Genomic DNA, 15,441 nt, shown 5'->3' on the forward strand with positions numbered 1-15,441 from the left:
CTTTGAAAAATTGAAAAGTAAATTTTCTACACCGTTATCAGATTGTGTAAATCAAATCAATAGTTCTTACTATTACATTTATTTTAGCGTCGTTTGCACTCGATTTAATCGCCATCAAGTGCCTTGCATTCAAAGTGAATGTTTACTGGCAAAGTTATTTACTTTGTAGGCATTAATGAAAAGAGGTTGTTATCATACCGTGAGGAGACGGCAAATTTTCCCCGATTTCGCTATTCTTCAATCTTTAAGTCTTTTCTGTAAATAAGTCTATAACATTTTCGTGTTGCAACTTTTTTTTATTTTCAATCTCTTCTGTTATGCAAAGTAATTGTGACCGTTTGAGCTTCCTAATCGTGGATTTGGAATAAGATAGTTGATCGGTTGGATACATCATCATACCCTCTTCCCTCAATAATTTAAAAATATTTAAATATTCGGATTAGGATTTTAGTAAACTAATAGGCAACTCGTTAGAGCACCCTCGCATTTCCACTTCCCAAGCTAAGCAGAAAAAGTAAGCAAGAATGTAACTTTACTTTCTTCGCAGAAACAGCAATTCCACTAGGTATTAATCTCTAAAAATTGGAAAAGGATAAATCTGTCTACATCCTTTAAAGTCTAATGACATTAGACAGAGTCTATAAATGGATGTTTGTTCTTGACGAAAAATCCAATAATCCAGTGAGAAAGAAAAAATTAACGCTCCTAATAGCAAGGCGTGAAAAAATGCAGTTTATTCAAAACGTTGTCCCGGTTACTGAGGTTTTCAGTCCTCTCGTAGATTACTTTATTTTAGCGTCTTAAAATTTCAAGTCATATTTTTTTAAAATTTTAGTTAATCCCAAACTCAAAAAAATGCCTCGCGAGATGGATAACAACCCATGCTTTTATCGGTTTCAAAATTGTTCACCACGTCATTTTTGGCTGAAGATAATCAATGCACCTTTGTTCCACTTCATTTCATAGCTCGTCAGCAGTCAGTTATATTGAGTAGGCAGGTAACTCGGCAACAGCATTTAACCTCATTCTATATTTCAGTAGAATCTTCGATTTCAAGTGTAATAAGAATATAGTTTGGTTATGGCCCATACGTGAGCGTACCCAACACGGAGCTAGTGATAGTTTAAATGGCGACCGGGGCGAGGGTGGAGCTGAGCTATCCTCGGCTCAACCTCTATCAAAAAATAATGTAGGCTGCTATGGGAATTTTCACAATATGGTTTGACGTTAAAATTCCCATCGTGAACTCACCTGAATCATGCGCAGCTTTTACATAGTTTGACACAGGTTTTTGATAGTCTAGTTAGTAGTCTAGTTTTTGAAGTCCGTTATGAATTTGATAACAGCCTGAAAGCAGTAGAATTCCATGAGAAATCACGGAGAATAAAGACTCCAATTCGTTCCAACCAAAAGAATCACTCAGTTTTTTCTTTCCTTTTTTGCTCCATCGCTCTGTCTATCAATTTGTATAATCAGTTCGTTGTTGTACAAATAGAAATATCCGGAACGTACCGGAGCGATATCCTTGGAGCGACGCTTGGCCCATGGAGGAATCTCTCAGCAGAAGGGCGTCGGATACATGAGTAATGTCTTTGTCGTTCACGTACCTAGAGGACAGCGTGATCGCGGAGGGTGCCTCGGGGAACGTGATCCTCCGGGGTCATTTGGGCGGGCGAGACATCGCCGTTAAGAGGATGTCCGTCGACCGCGTGACCCTGGCCGAGAGGGAGATCCGCCTCCTCGAGGTTCACGATGCCCATCCAAACATCCTCCGATACTTCGGCCATCGTCGGAACGTTCTCTTCGTCTACCTGGCACTGGAACTCGCCACCGGGAACCTTAGTGAGTACTGCGACTCGCCGCAGTATATGAACGTCCTCGCCCCCAGAGAGGTAATAACAAATATCCAACTGCCTTGTAGACGAGGTTAGAGTACCTATATAGGAAGAGTATAGTAGAGTAATAAAGCGATTTTGAAAGTTGGGTGCAGAAAGGGCATTTCTCGGTTCCGATGTTTTAGAATCCCCATTGATAATTTATGTTTTGAAGCGGAAACTTTTGGGCGAATTTTTGAAATTTTACGTTCTCAGCATTGTAAAATCATGAAGAATATTCAGTAGAAGTAACAAAAAATTACATTTGCCTTAATCTTAATGGATGAAACGTTGGCGGAGATTTTGTGATACCAAAACTAGAGGGAGAGTATGGACAACGCGAAATATGTAGCTTGTAGGGCCCATAAGGGTAGGTAACCTTTGAAAACGAAAAATGTCACTGTCAATCTTTAGACTTCAATATCAAACGAAAATGGACAAGAAAATTCATGAGTAAGCATTCTTCCGCAAAAATGAGTAAGTTTGTGCCAAAACCAAGTTAAATACGTGCTTCACCAACGAAATTTCCTTAAAATTGTAATAATAAATCACTCTGGATAATTTGAATTCATAGATTGCCTACCCTTTTGGGCCCTAAGAGCTGCATCACCTAACCTCAAAATTTCCGACATGTCCATACTTTCCCTATGTAGGTAGTCTAGATGAGGTATATGAATTATAGCACTGTTGGTTGCATGCTTCTTCAAAATGTCGTGAGGACAACGAAGAACGACGGAAAGTCTAGAACTCTACTCCCAAACGAGATGTAAATGTTTACAATTAACAATAGTCAAACGGGAAAAATAAGTGCGAGTCATTTCTATGATCTAACTTCCATTTGGACCGCGTTAAACAGAAAGGATCCAAGCCACATAGGCTATTGCCAAATTCAAGGGGGCGTTTTAATTTTTTACATGAAAACGGTCTTTCGGATTTTTGTGGAAATCTCAGTTAATTAACACCTTGGCTAATCTCTTCTTACATTAATCATGTTTCAAATGGTGTTACTAATCATAATGGACGATTTCATAAACACTCAGTTAATTGTCTCCATAGTACGAGGCAAATTCCTTAAAATTTTCAGAGGAATTCACACAAACGTTCTCTCGTATAAAATTAAATTGCCCAGTTAAATTTGGCAATAGCTGATGCGGCTTGATTCTTTTCTGTTAAACGCGGTCCATTTGATCTACATTAAAAATGCTTGTATAACTTTCGTTCAGTAGTTAATTTCCAAACTTCCTGTCATGTAAATTGTTTTCCACGCAAAATTTGAAGAGGACACATGTGCCTTTTTTCTGACTCAGACATTGGCTAAGGGCCCATTCTATAAAAAAAGAAATATTTATTACGTTAATTGGTGAAATTATACTTAGCTCTAAAAAAAAGGCAATCTAGGAAAATCAATATCTAGGAGTGTCTTTGCGGGAACATGCTGCAATCGGCCATCAGAAGAACACATTACAAGTTTACAGTATAGGTAGTTTTCGTTTAATTGCTCGTATGCGTTTCACGGCGGCCAGCGCAGCGACTGCCCTGTGTTTAGCGCAATGCGCGAAGTATTCTTACAGTCTTGTAGGCGCTAATATGCTTCCGCTCCGACCAGCGATCGCTCTGTGTTTGGCGCAATGCGTGAAGTATTCCTGCACTCTTGTAGGCGCTAATAAGCGTTTTGCACCGGCAGTGACACTATGTTTGGCGAGATTAGAAACGATGATACAGCGTTAGATTTTAAAGAAACTGTAGAAACAGAGGAGAGATAATAATTTTGAAGGATGGCTGGGTAAAATAATGAAACGACTCATGCAGAGTGTAGGCAAAAATATTCGAATAAAGAGTCCATCGAAAATTAAATGAAAACAAGTAGCCGAAGCTAATACAGGTAAATGTTCGCTCGTGTAAAAGAGACTTAAGTTACATCGAATGAAAATTTTGACGTATTGAGTTAGCGTTGTTTTTTTAAGTAAGGAATTGCACTGAAGAGTTTTGTTTCTAAGGTTTAAGCGAAAAACCGGTCGCCGGCAGCGTATATTGGTCCCCAGCCTGCCTGTTTTCAAGACGGCGGCCTTTAGCGGACAGCCGATTCTGGGAAACTTTTGTTTATCTTGTTCTGGTGGCTTGTTTCAACATTTTCCCGCGAAGAAATATTTTGTATATCGATTTTCCCAAAAAACGCAAGATTGACTGGGCCGTTACACCTATCTTTGAAGAGTGACAAAGCGTAAATTATGTATATCGTGTATGTGAGGAACCATTTAAGTATCACGTAAGGAATTTTGGCCAACATTTCTATCTTTTGTTACGAATCTGATGATTGGCCCGATCTTTCCCTCCCCATTTTCCAGGAAACAGTGGAGAAAGCCTGAACAATAGTTAAAAAAAACATTAATGTACATTAAAAACATTATGTTTTTTTAATCAATAGGTGTGCGTAGATCACGCTTGATTTTCTCCTTCCTTCTCGTAAGACCCCACAAGAAAAGCTCCTCTTTGGGTGGCTTACGTAGCACCAAAACGGCTCCCTAAAAATTTTTAAAAAATCCTCCTGTGTCATAGTTAAAGTTCTTAAAAGGTAGCGAAACAGAAGGAGAGGAGAGAGGAAAGAGAAAAATGATTCCTTTCATCTTCCTCTTTCTTCCTTTTTACTCCTCTTCTTCTTTCTCTTCTTCATCAACTGTTTCTCCTTTTTCTTCCTTCTCTTTCTCGTCTTCTTAAAAGACCCGAATCGACCTGACTAAGAATGAATAGCCATTCGCAGTGAAATCGGTTTGGTAAATCTCTCGTAAATCATAAGTATCATTAATCAAAATTATCATCAGGTATGCGCGCAGATCACTCGGGGTCTGAAGCACCTCCACGATCTGAACATCGTACATCGGAACTTAAAACCCTCGAACATACTTTTCCTGCTCATCCGGGAGGACGAAATGCTGATGAAAATAGCGGACTACGCCATTTCCAAGACGTTGGAGGATCGCGAATCGTTCACGAGCTCCTGCACGGTGGGGTCCATCTCGTGGGCGGCGCCCGAAATGCGCGGTCGCCCAGACCGCAAAACCCTCAAAACGGATATATACTCCTTGGGGCTCGTATTTTTCACCGTCCTTACCTTCGGGCGCCCCAGGGACAGGGGCGCAGTGACCAGGGACATGATCCTGGCGAATCTAAGCGACGTCCTCAACGGGGCTCAGAGGCTTTTGTTGAGGGAAATGCTGGACCTGATGCCCGAAAACCGGCCAACCTGCGCTGAGATCCTAGTCCAGCCCGCCTTCTGGCCCCCTGAAAAGGTTCTGTCTTTCCTCCAGGAGGTCTTCAATCTCGCGCCGCCTGATTTTAATTTCGAGGTAATTCGTAGCATCGGTGGGATCGTCCTGCATTCGTCCGATAGTAAATCAGTCTAAAGGCCTAGGTACACTGGACGATTAGTCGCCGCGAGTGAAAGACCGAAGCCAATGGAGAGTCTTAATTTCGATCCATTGTCGTCGATGTATCGAAATCAAGGCTCTCCATTGGCTTCCGTCTTTCACTTGCGGCGATTAATTGCCGTGTGTATCTAGGCCTTGACGTCAGCCTGATCGGGTTGACTTTTTTTCGTGAAGCAGTTTATCGTAAATAAGCAGGGCTGATTATTTAAATTGATTGACAAAGCGATAGACATAAAAGACACATGGAAAATGAGGCGATCCTCTAAATGGAAGCGGGTGGTTTCAATTGGACAAAGGAGGTAAGTAATAGACTAACTACTGGGAACCGACAAGATACCCTGCATTTAGTCCATCATTTTCCCCCTTGGTCTATCAGAACCATCCGTTTTAACCAATAAGATCGTTCTTTACTCACTGTGTCTTCTTTGAACATAGCTATTTCCATAATTTTCAATAATCAGCCCGCTGACCTGACCTCTATTGAGCGCTCTCACATCGTACTAACCAAGTCTGATACCACGATAACGTCAGTCTAACGTCAGACTCGTTCAAGCTGATGTCAAAATTATTCACCTTAACGTCATCTCAGCAATAGTAAAACATCATCATGATGGCCAATTGATCATCTGCATGCTGTTGAGAAAACAATATTAAGAAATAAATAAAGACTTTTTTTTGGAATCATGTCATCTAATCAAATGCCGATTTCTAAATTCAATATATCAACAAGGATACCGTTCGCCGAAAAGCACGGTGTATGATGCCATTCATCACGGTGTTAAATGCCAAATCTCGTCAATCGTTGATTAATTAGAAGCGATAGACACATTTACGCTGGTTATACTCCCTGAAGAAAACATTAAATAGTACTGGGAATGAGGGGAACTGTACCGCCATGTTTTCATTCGTTATAAGGTGTCCGTCTGTTTGACAAAAAATAGCATACTCAAACAGAGAAGATTAATCAAAAGTAATCAATTATACAGCAAATCCTCCAAACTTGGTGATCCGCGGTTCCCTTAGAGTCCCCAGTATTCATTACCGAGAGGTTCAGATGTCCTCAGCTCAAATGCCATCAAAGCCTTTTTGGCAACGTTATCTCCAAATTTTGATGCAATGGTGACCGTTCTGAAGCTTCATTGGAGCAACAAATACTTCGGTATTGAGTGCTAAAGCCTTCCGGGTGGGGGGGGGGGGGGGGGGCATAACTTACGAAGCTGATACGCTGAGAGATTTATGTACGTCCACTAAGGATCTGACCCGCTTGATTTGATTTGATTTGGAGGTGTACAACGAGCAGGTATGGCAGGGCGACTGGAAGGATCTACTGTGCCCGACATTGGTGAATCGAATGTCAAGTCGGACACCGAAACCGTACGACGGGTGTTCGATGAGGCACCTTTTGCGGTTTGTGCGGAATTTGGTGACGCACCGGGCGGGCATCAGAGATCTCATTCCCCACGCTTGCAGCTCCAACGAACGACTCGTACAATACATCGACGAAAACATCCCTAACCTAATCTACTACGCCTGGCTCACCGCCAAAGGTACACTCTCGCTGGAGAACCTCGCCCACTTCTACGAGTACCCTTCCACGCCCGGTCCCTTCGAGTGCCCTCCACCGCGTCCTTCTTGAGGTGAAGAAACATTAATATTATTTTACTCCAAATTATGAAATCAAGCTTAATGAGTGTAACGCTTGAGACGAAAATCAGTCACTCAAAAAACAAGTATGGGAAGAGTGACTTACCGGCCGAGTTAAGGATCATGGAGCCATAAAATATAGTTCGTGGAACCATTCTTATAGGTTCACGACCAATAAAGTATGGCTCAGAAAGCCATACTGTAGACGGTAAGTCACTTTGGTTAGAAATTATGGATCTCCGAGCCATTTTTTATGGGTCTCAGAGTCATACCTTTTTTTGAGTGGTCTGCTAGTCTCATAAGCGGATCCAGCGAATTGGCAACATTGTCTTTCCTCCATTTAAACCTATTGGAATGTATCGATTCTTGAAGGGGCTAGATGCACGTACAAGAATCGATTATTTAACATAAGTTTAAATGGAGGAAATCAGATGTTGCCAAATTTCTGGATTCGCCTCTGGCTAACCTGGTCATTAGAACGACAGCCCTGACTCAAGTCAGTAGATGCCCGATGGTGGTTCAAAATGTCCTTGGCTCTGATGAGTGGGTCTACTTAAGTAGATTCCTCTCGGCCTTCATCCCTGAAAATTCGATAGCGTAGAACATAAAATAATTGCTAATCTAATGCTAAATAAAGGTTGTAGAATCTAAAAAAAGGTGGTTCTGCTTAAGTAAATTTGTCTCGGCCTTCGTCCCTGAAAATTTGATAGCATAGAACATAAAATAATTGCTAATCTAACGCTAAATAAAGGTTGTAGAATCTAAAAAAAAGGTGGGTTTGCTTAAGTAGATTTCTCATGGCCTTCATCCCTTAAAAGATAGCGTAGAACATAAAATAATTGCTAAGCTAAATAAAGGTTGTAGAATCAAGACGAATAATGATGATCTAAATATGATGATGATTTTTAGAGTGAGTGTGACAAATGATAGATTCTCTACAAGAAGAGAGGGGATGCGGAAATCTACCATAAAGCACGCTACTTGATTAATGGAGGGGCTCAACGCACTTTTTAAATTATCTGTACCTGGAAAATACACTTAAAACTTTGAAAAGATTATCAGCTGTGAGTTCAATCGGTGTGGACGAATCTTCCGCCCGCGTAAAGTTAAGACCGAGTTTTCTCATCCAGAATTTTGTCATCCCGAAATATTGTCTTTAATTGTCACCTTCACATTAAGTTTAGAAGTTGATCGAGCGCCAGTTCTCAACCAGACTTTAACAGATTTAACAGACTATATCATTAATATAAATATTAGATAGATTACCTCCCTTTTTTATGTACATTAATTATCATTCCATGTCAGTTTTAATCTCATCAAATGTCTCGTCACCATAGCTACCAAATATTTATTTTCAAGTTCCATTAGAGGTTATTCTCTGATCACAACATCTCTAAATTCTAAATTTTGTCCAAATTCCAGTGAAAGAACAATAACTTAAAAAATGCCACCACAGCAAGAAATGAATCATTACTCCGTCAGTTTTTCTCCAGCACTTCCGTGCTCAAATCGTAAGTGATGTTTCCCTTGTAATTATTCAACTCGCAACTCTACGTTATATTCTTAGTCTTTTATTCTAGGCTACATTATTGTGTGTGTCACTTTGACGTGATCTTCGTAGGACAAATATATTGATACATTGGTGATGGAAACTCCCTTAAGGAATAGGACACTGCCATACATTGAGAGAAGGCAACTTTCGTGACATTTTTATGCACCACTTGAAGCCAGTAACTCTTTATAATTTAGTGGAGTTACTCTTTATAATTTAGTGGAGTTACTCGAATGTCATATTTTAGGTATTCGTCTACTAGGATGCATCTGCAATTTTGCTTCTTAGTTGATAAGTTCACAATTTTTAATTTGATCCCTTCTGATGTGACCTCTTCAATTGAACGGGATCTACTAAATAGCATGCTTGATATGCATGAAAATTGTACCTACCGTGTATAAAGCTTTAAGTGCTTTTCATGCGCCATTAGTGAAGCATGGTGGGTTGAGCCCAATTCAGTGTCTTCAGTTTGGTACAGAATATATTGCAGGCATCTCCAAAAACACAAGGATTTTATTTACGACTTTAGAGGCTCTTTAATAAATCGATTTTGAAAATTGTGGCGTCGGGTGCAGAAAGGGCATTTCTCGATTGCGATGTTTTAGAATCACCATCGATAATTTTTGTTTTGAAGCGGAAACTATCAGGTGAATTTTCTAAAATTTTACGTTCTCCAGCATTGTAAAATCATGAAAAATAGAAGTAACAAAGAATTACATTTCGACGGTGTAAGTCGGCAATCTTATATCTCGTTTGCGGTGTCTGAAAATCTCTGCCTCTATGTTTCTGTTTTAAAGGAGAACAAATTGGCACCATTCCTTGAAGTTTATGCAGAATTTTCTTCGCAGAGAGAAGAGAAATCACGGCTGTTTTGAAGAATTGCCGTTGAGTAGTTTTCCGTTTAAAAAGTAAAGTATGACAGGATGTCTGCGACGTCGCACACCGAGTTATGTGATTGCCGACTTAAACCGTTGATATGCGTTTCACGGCGGCCAGCGACCGCCTTGTTTTTAGCGCAATGCGTGTAGTATTCCCGCACTCTTGTAGGCGCTAACATGCTTCCGCACTCTTGTAGGCGCTAACATGCTTCCGCACTCATGTAGGCGCTAACATGCTTCCGCACCGACCGGCGATCGCACTGTTTGGTGCAATGCGTGAAGTATTCCCGCACTCTTGTAGGCGCTAATATGCGTTTTGAACTAGGGTTGACACTATGTTTGGCGAGATTCGAAACGATGATACAACATTAGATTTGAAAGAAATTATGGAAACAGAGGAGAGATAATAAGTTTGAAGGATAACCGGGTAAAATGAATGTTGAGTAATTTTCCGAGTTTTTTTTATGAGTGGTTTTCCGTTTAAAAAGTAGAGTATGACAGAAAGTCTGCGACGTTGCAAACCGAGTTATGCGATTGCCGGCTTACACCGTCGATTTGCCTTAATCTTAATGGATGAAACGTTGGCGGAGATTTTGTGATACCGTGGGAACTGGCCAGCCCCTTGGTTTGAACCATTAATTTTAATACTTTTTAACACTCACATATTTAGATAAGTTACAAACTACTCGGTCGTTTGTATTTTCTACCTTATTGAAATTTAGAGACAAAGTGTATATTTTCTTGTGAAAGGTCACTTAATACTAATAAAAAAAATAAAAAAAAAAAACCAAGAAATGCCTTTCCTGCACCCAGCGCTTTGATTCACCTTTGCTGCTTGGTCCCTAAATTGCCGTTTTCCCCCTCAGAAGGAGCCCTCGAGGCGCCCTCCGGGTGCGTGAGCCCCCCGTGAGGTGGCTGGGGTCCCGGGGCGGGGCCAACCCTGCGAGTGCGCGCCCACTGCTCCGGGAGCAGGCGAAATGGCCGGCGGGAAGGCGGGGACGCCTCCGTTCACGTGGGACCTGAGCCAGGTGATCAGCTCCGGGCGGGACGGCACCTGCATCATGCGCGGGCTCCGGGGCATTCGCCCAATCGCAGTGAAACGGATGCCCCTAACCAACGTGGAACTCGCCCAACACGAGATACAGATCCTAGAAGAGAACGACGCTCACCCCAACGTTATCCGCTATTACGAGCACCACCAGGACACGAACTACATCTACCTGGCGCTCGAGCTGGCCGCTGGGAGTCTCAACGACTACGTGTTATCCCCCAGGTACCCAGCAGGCTCATTATCGAAATTGATAGACAAAACGATAGAATTGAAGATAAACGGAAAATTGAGAGATCCTATTGATTCGTAATACATACTATGTATTTTACAGGATTGCCACAGTCAGGGAATACCGGGAAAGCCGGGAAAATGTCAGGGAAAATGACGTAAATGTTAGGGAAAATGCAGAATATGTCAGGGAAAATGAAGAAAATGTCAGGGAAAAATCGTTAAGTCGCACCTTTTTTGCTTTCTTGAAGGGGTTTGACGTTTCGAACAACAAATTTTGCCTGAGTACTATTTCTAACTATGTCTTTTTGACAATCTGGCATTCGTTCAATTGGCAGGGAATTAACCAAAATGTGTCAGGGAAATCAGGAAATGTCAGGGAATTTAACTGTCTAAAATTCTGTGGCAGCCCTGAATTTATAATCAGCAAGTCATGACAAGTGTCCAAATTGAGCTATCACATGTTTAATGTAATTTAACGTCTCTTGAGAACGATTCGAAATATTTCGTAAAATTGTATGAAGTCTCCCTATTTTTAATACAATATTGTGATATTCCGAAATTGTCATGGGAATGAATTTCATGGCATTTCTCATGTTTGCCCAGGTATCGCGAGGCCCTCCCCCCGAACAAAGTATGCCTGCAGATCACGGAAGGCGTCTCATACCTTCACAGCCTCAGAATGGTCCATCGGAACCTCAAACCGAGCAACATATTATTCGTCACAGTCACGGAGGAGTTGATCTTGATCAAAATCACCGATTACGCGATCACGAAAATATTGGAGGACACTGAATCTTTCACGAGTTCCTCCACCGTTGGGTCGCTGTCCTACGCGGCCCCCGAACTCCTCGAGCCGGGCGAACGGAGAACCGCCAAAGCGGATATTTATTCCCTGGGACACGTTTTCTACTTCGTGCTCAACAACGGCGGCCCCGTCGCCCGCGGGCTGGGAAACCTCAACGCCATCCAGAACGGCACGCAGCGCATCCTCCTCGCCGCCATGGTCTCCCGCAACCCGGATGCCCGACCCTCCGCCGCGGACATCCTCGTCCACCCGGCGTTCTGGGACCCGGAGAAATGCGTGCAGTTCATCCAGGTCCTGAGCAACAGCGCCCCAAGAGGATTCAATTTCGAGACGTACCGTGCGCAGGCGTTCACCGGCGACTGGACCGCCCTGCTCGACACCGGGCTTGTGGCGCGCATGGCCGGGCACCGCAGGTATAATGGAAATTCCCTCGGAGATCTCATCCGGATGGTGAGGAACCTCTCCCACCACATCTCCGAGTATCCTGACCTTGCCATGATTATTGGCAACAACTACGAGAGCCTCATGGTCTATGTGAATATGCGGCTGCCAAATTTTATTTATTATGCGTGGCTCACTGGCAGGTCGCTCGCAGGTCAGGTCGACCAAATAGCTACCTTCTACGAATGATCTACATTATAGTAGCAACCAAGAGAAAAGCCCTCTAGCAGGCTGATTATTCACAGGAAAAAATGGCATGCTGTTTCAGCACCCAGGATGTCAAAAATGTGCCTGGCGATCCGAAGATGCTACCTTGATTGCCCACGCAACTAAATTGCATTCACAGGATGTAAAGATAAGTGTGTAGGCAGTAAAGGCAGCATCTTGAGATCATCAGACACATTTTTGACATCCTTGATGCTAGAACAGCATATTCCTTTTTTCAGTGTTGAAATTGATAGACAAAGAAGACATGGAGGAAATGGAGCGATCCTTTCTGTTAAAACGGGTGGTTGTTATAGACTAAGGGGGAAATGATGAACCAACTAATGCCTGATTGTTTAATTTTTGTGTTTGTCGACCGGCTAAGATAATATTAAGGAAAATGGAGTTTCGTGATTGGTCGGTGCTCCGAGTAGTGCGGCTTGTCGTGCTGATAAAAGGTGCAATCAACGAGAAGCTAAAGATACCTCTAAAATTGCTGATATCCATCGTTTCAAATCCCATCCTACTCAAATCAATCCTTTATCGGCACGACAAGATGCAAGGCTCAAAACACCGGCCAATCACATGACTCTGTTCTCGTTAATCTTGCCACAGCAGGTCGACAAACGCAACATTTCAACAATCAGGCTGTTGAAAGGTCTCTCGTGGGTTGTCGTCGGTCTATTACTTGCCTCCTTTGTCCATCGCAACCACCCACTTCCACCAATGGGATCGCTCTATTTTCTCTCTGTCTTCCTTGTCTATCTTTTTATCTATCAATTCCGATAATCAGCCCGCTGAGCATCTATGGGAACGTCCTGTCATTATTTTTCCCATCGGATTTTGTTTTAAAATAACCGGATCGTTAACTTATTCTAATTCTTTTTACGCCAAGTATAATTCCGCCGAGACGACAGGAATTCCGGTTCTTACAACAAAAATCCGATAAGAAGAATATAAACAGGACGATCCTTAACAGTTTCATTCGGAATTTCATTTATTCCTCTCTCAGTAGAAGGTAGGGAGTTTAATTAAATGTAGGAACATACAATCAACGGAGATCCACGGTGGTTTAAATGAAATGTAATAATTTCATTTTTTTAGAATTTTTCGGCCTCCAGCGTTTTATACGGATATGAACTTGGATTTTATAATGATAACACCGTTATTCCATAGTTCTTTGCAATTCCCGATTGTTATTTTCAAGTTTCCTCACATGTCAAATTTACTCCTGTGTTCGTCGTAACTTTGTTCATGTAAAACTTCAAGAGTATAGTAAGCTAAATTTGTAAGTTAGTTGGAACTTAATTGTACTACTGAAAACGGAATAGTCATCTCCAAAAACATTTTAGCAATTTGTCAATCATCATTGTTTATTTACAAGACCTACATTCATTTTTGTTTTTTTTTTTTCGGAAAAGCAGTAAAGAGTTTACCAATCTTATTGTTGGTGCTTACTAAAAAATCTGATTTCTCACCTATCAAGTGATTCCGAATTTTTAAACCATCAGATTTTCCTCTCCATGAATTTTTGATGAGGTAACGTGCCCTGCGCTGCCTAACTATTCCCCTCTCTTTGAATTTCGACTAATCGAGACAATAGATTGTCAAAACAGACTGTTTCCGCAACTGTGTCTTTCCGTACTAGGTATATTTGATAGTTCCACTCAGAACAAACTGTCGCTTATAATACTGACCTATCTGCCGCGTTCTTTAAGAGTGACAAATCTTAACGAAGGTAGATCGAATGAAGTAGCCACGAAATCAGTCGTGACGTGCTTTGCGATATATCGATTGATCGGTCATTTAAACATGTGGAAAATTATCGATAAGCGGGGTGTTCGCATCTTAATAATCGATTATTTACCACAGCTGTAAATGGAGAAATATCGATAGATCGCGAAGCTCCACCGTGGCCGGGGCGGGGCCGCGTGAAGTGCGGTAAGCGGTTTGCATGCTTCTCGCTTGCAGGCGCTGCATACACCTATGAGCCCCTCCCCCCGCGCCTCCCCATGCCCCCCGTTTGAGCCAAGCGTGACGAAACCTCGTCTCCGGGCGGGTCGATCGGTGAAATGGTGAATAGCGCTTAATTCGACCCTTGAAAGAGCCGGTTCGTTTGACGACCGCCATTTCAATCGCCCGGTGATTTGCTCGCAAGTCATTTGGACTACATTTTGCAATAATGAACTGCCGTCTTTGGCTCATCCGCAAAAGCACCTACCCGCATAGGGGAATAAATGGCGTATGTGTTGTTTTTGAAATGAGCCAGAAATATTAGTTCGCAATTGCAAAATGTAATCCATTTCTGAAGCCTGCGCCAGCTTGGCTCCGTCTTCATTGAAGCTTGCATCGTGGGTAGAGAACCGTTCGGCAATGTTGCCAGATTGCATGATAAAATGTGGATATCATACTTGGGGTTGCATGGGAAAATATGCTGATTTTTCAGCACCATCTGGCAACAATCGTGCTGAAACCTCGCAATGGCGAAGCGTGAAACATCGGCTATAGGTATTCCCCATTTAAACCTACGGTAGAAAATTGAGTAAGATGTTCGTCGCGAACACCCTGATAATCGATCGTTTTCCATAGGTTAAAATGGCATATCAATCAATACATCACAAAGCACTACACACCACCAAACCGCGCATCTTCGTTCGATTTCCGTTGCAGTTATACGCGATTGTATCCAATGAAGCAAAAACCGTAAATTTACATTAGCTGCCAATGTCACACGATCAAACCGTTACACCAATAGGTCAAATTCAAGTGCTATGATTGGTCCAAGTCATCGAATAAGCCAATCACAACACCTAACAATGAAGATTTGATGGCTCGATTTGATCTTTGGAGCTACTTGGTCGTATCCGGCCCGTTTAACTGGACCTAGGTGATTCATCAAGCTCAAAAGAAGTGGTCGAACTGGCATGCGATATATCGCATCTTTTAGGTCTAATATCTCGGCAGATTTTGAATTTTTAGCAAAGCAAAGGACGATAACCCCTGCGCATGAGCCTAAAGAATCATTCACTGAAAAAAAAGTATGGTGACATTTACTATGAGTCTACTTGATTTTTTACACAGTGATACTATTTAGTGGAAATAACCAGAATTATAGTAGTATTCGCCAGAACTCTGGTGATTCTTACCATAGTATGGTAAATGCCACCATAGAGTCTGGTGTTTATTACCATATTCGTATCACTGTGTCAGAGATGGTAAAATCTACCGGCATATTTTTTTCAGTGTTCTTAACCCAAAAATTGGCAAAATTCAGAAAAATGAAAGCTGCGTAGTGTTTGGAAAAAAACCTCGCATTCGATTCAGCAATTGATTTCG

General features: G+C 41.9%; 2 protein-coding genes across 17 annotated transcripts in view; both read left to right on the plus strand.

Moving 5' to 3' along the window:
* Positions 1 to 15,441, plus strand: part of CaMKII (Calcium/calmodulin-dependent protein kinase II) — a 252,745-nt gene that overhangs the window by 155,108 nt on the left and 82,196 nt on the right. The gene's annotated exons all lie outside the window — the stretch shown is intronic.
* Positions 735 to 13,549, plus strand: LOC109043857 (uncharacterized). 5 transcript variants are annotated; one of them, XR_011899534.1, is made up of 6 exons: positions 735 to 998; positions 1,496 to 1,892; positions 4,694 to 5,218; positions 6,585 to 6,936; positions 8,366 to 8,454; positions 10,240 to 10,355. XR_011899534.1 is itself a non-coding variant. In XM_072298208.1 (5 exons), exons 2-4 carry the CDS (start codon positions 1,587 to 1,589, stop codon positions 6,933 to 6,935), a joined length of 1,167 nt encoding a protein of 388 aa, XP_072154309.1. In that variant the 5' UTR covers positions 735 to 998; positions 1,496 to 1,586; the 3' UTR covers position 6,936; positions 10,240 to 10,373. The 5 variants fall into 5 exon arrangements, 4 of the variants coding, with proteins under 4 accessions (XP_072154309.1, XP_018916728.2, XP_018916732.2 ...); XM_072298208.1 differs by lacking the exon at positions 8,366 to 8,454 and having other exon boundaries at positions 6,600 to 6,936; positions 10,240 to 10,373; XM_019061183.2 differs by lacking the exon at positions 8,366 to 8,454 and having other exon boundaries at positions 736 to 998; positions 10,240 to 10,373.

Source organism: Bemisia tabaci, chromosome 3 (assembly GCF_918797505.1).
Source record: "Bemisia tabaci chromosome 3, PGI_BMITA_v3".
Classification (NCBI taxonomy): domain Eukaryota; kingdom Metazoa; phylum Arthropoda; class Insecta; order Hemiptera; family Aleyrodidae; genus Bemisia; species Bemisia tabaci.

What these genes read in the sequence shown, in the direction of transcription:
- LOC109043857 (XM_019061183.2), top strand. Translation starts at nt 1,587, where the DNA reads ATGTCTTTGTCGTTCACGTACCTAGAGGACAGCGTGATCGCGGAGGGT. An exon ending in ACGTCCTCGCCCCCAGAGAG is followed by an intron (nt 1,893 to 4,693) that starts GTAATAACAAAT and finishes AATTATCATCAG; the next exon opens with GTATGCGCGCAGATCACTCG. An exon ending in CGCCTGATTTTAATTTCGAG is followed by an intron (nt 5,219 to 6,584) that starts GTAATTCGTAGC and finishes TTTGATTTGGAG; the next exon opens with GTGTACAACGAGCAGGTATG.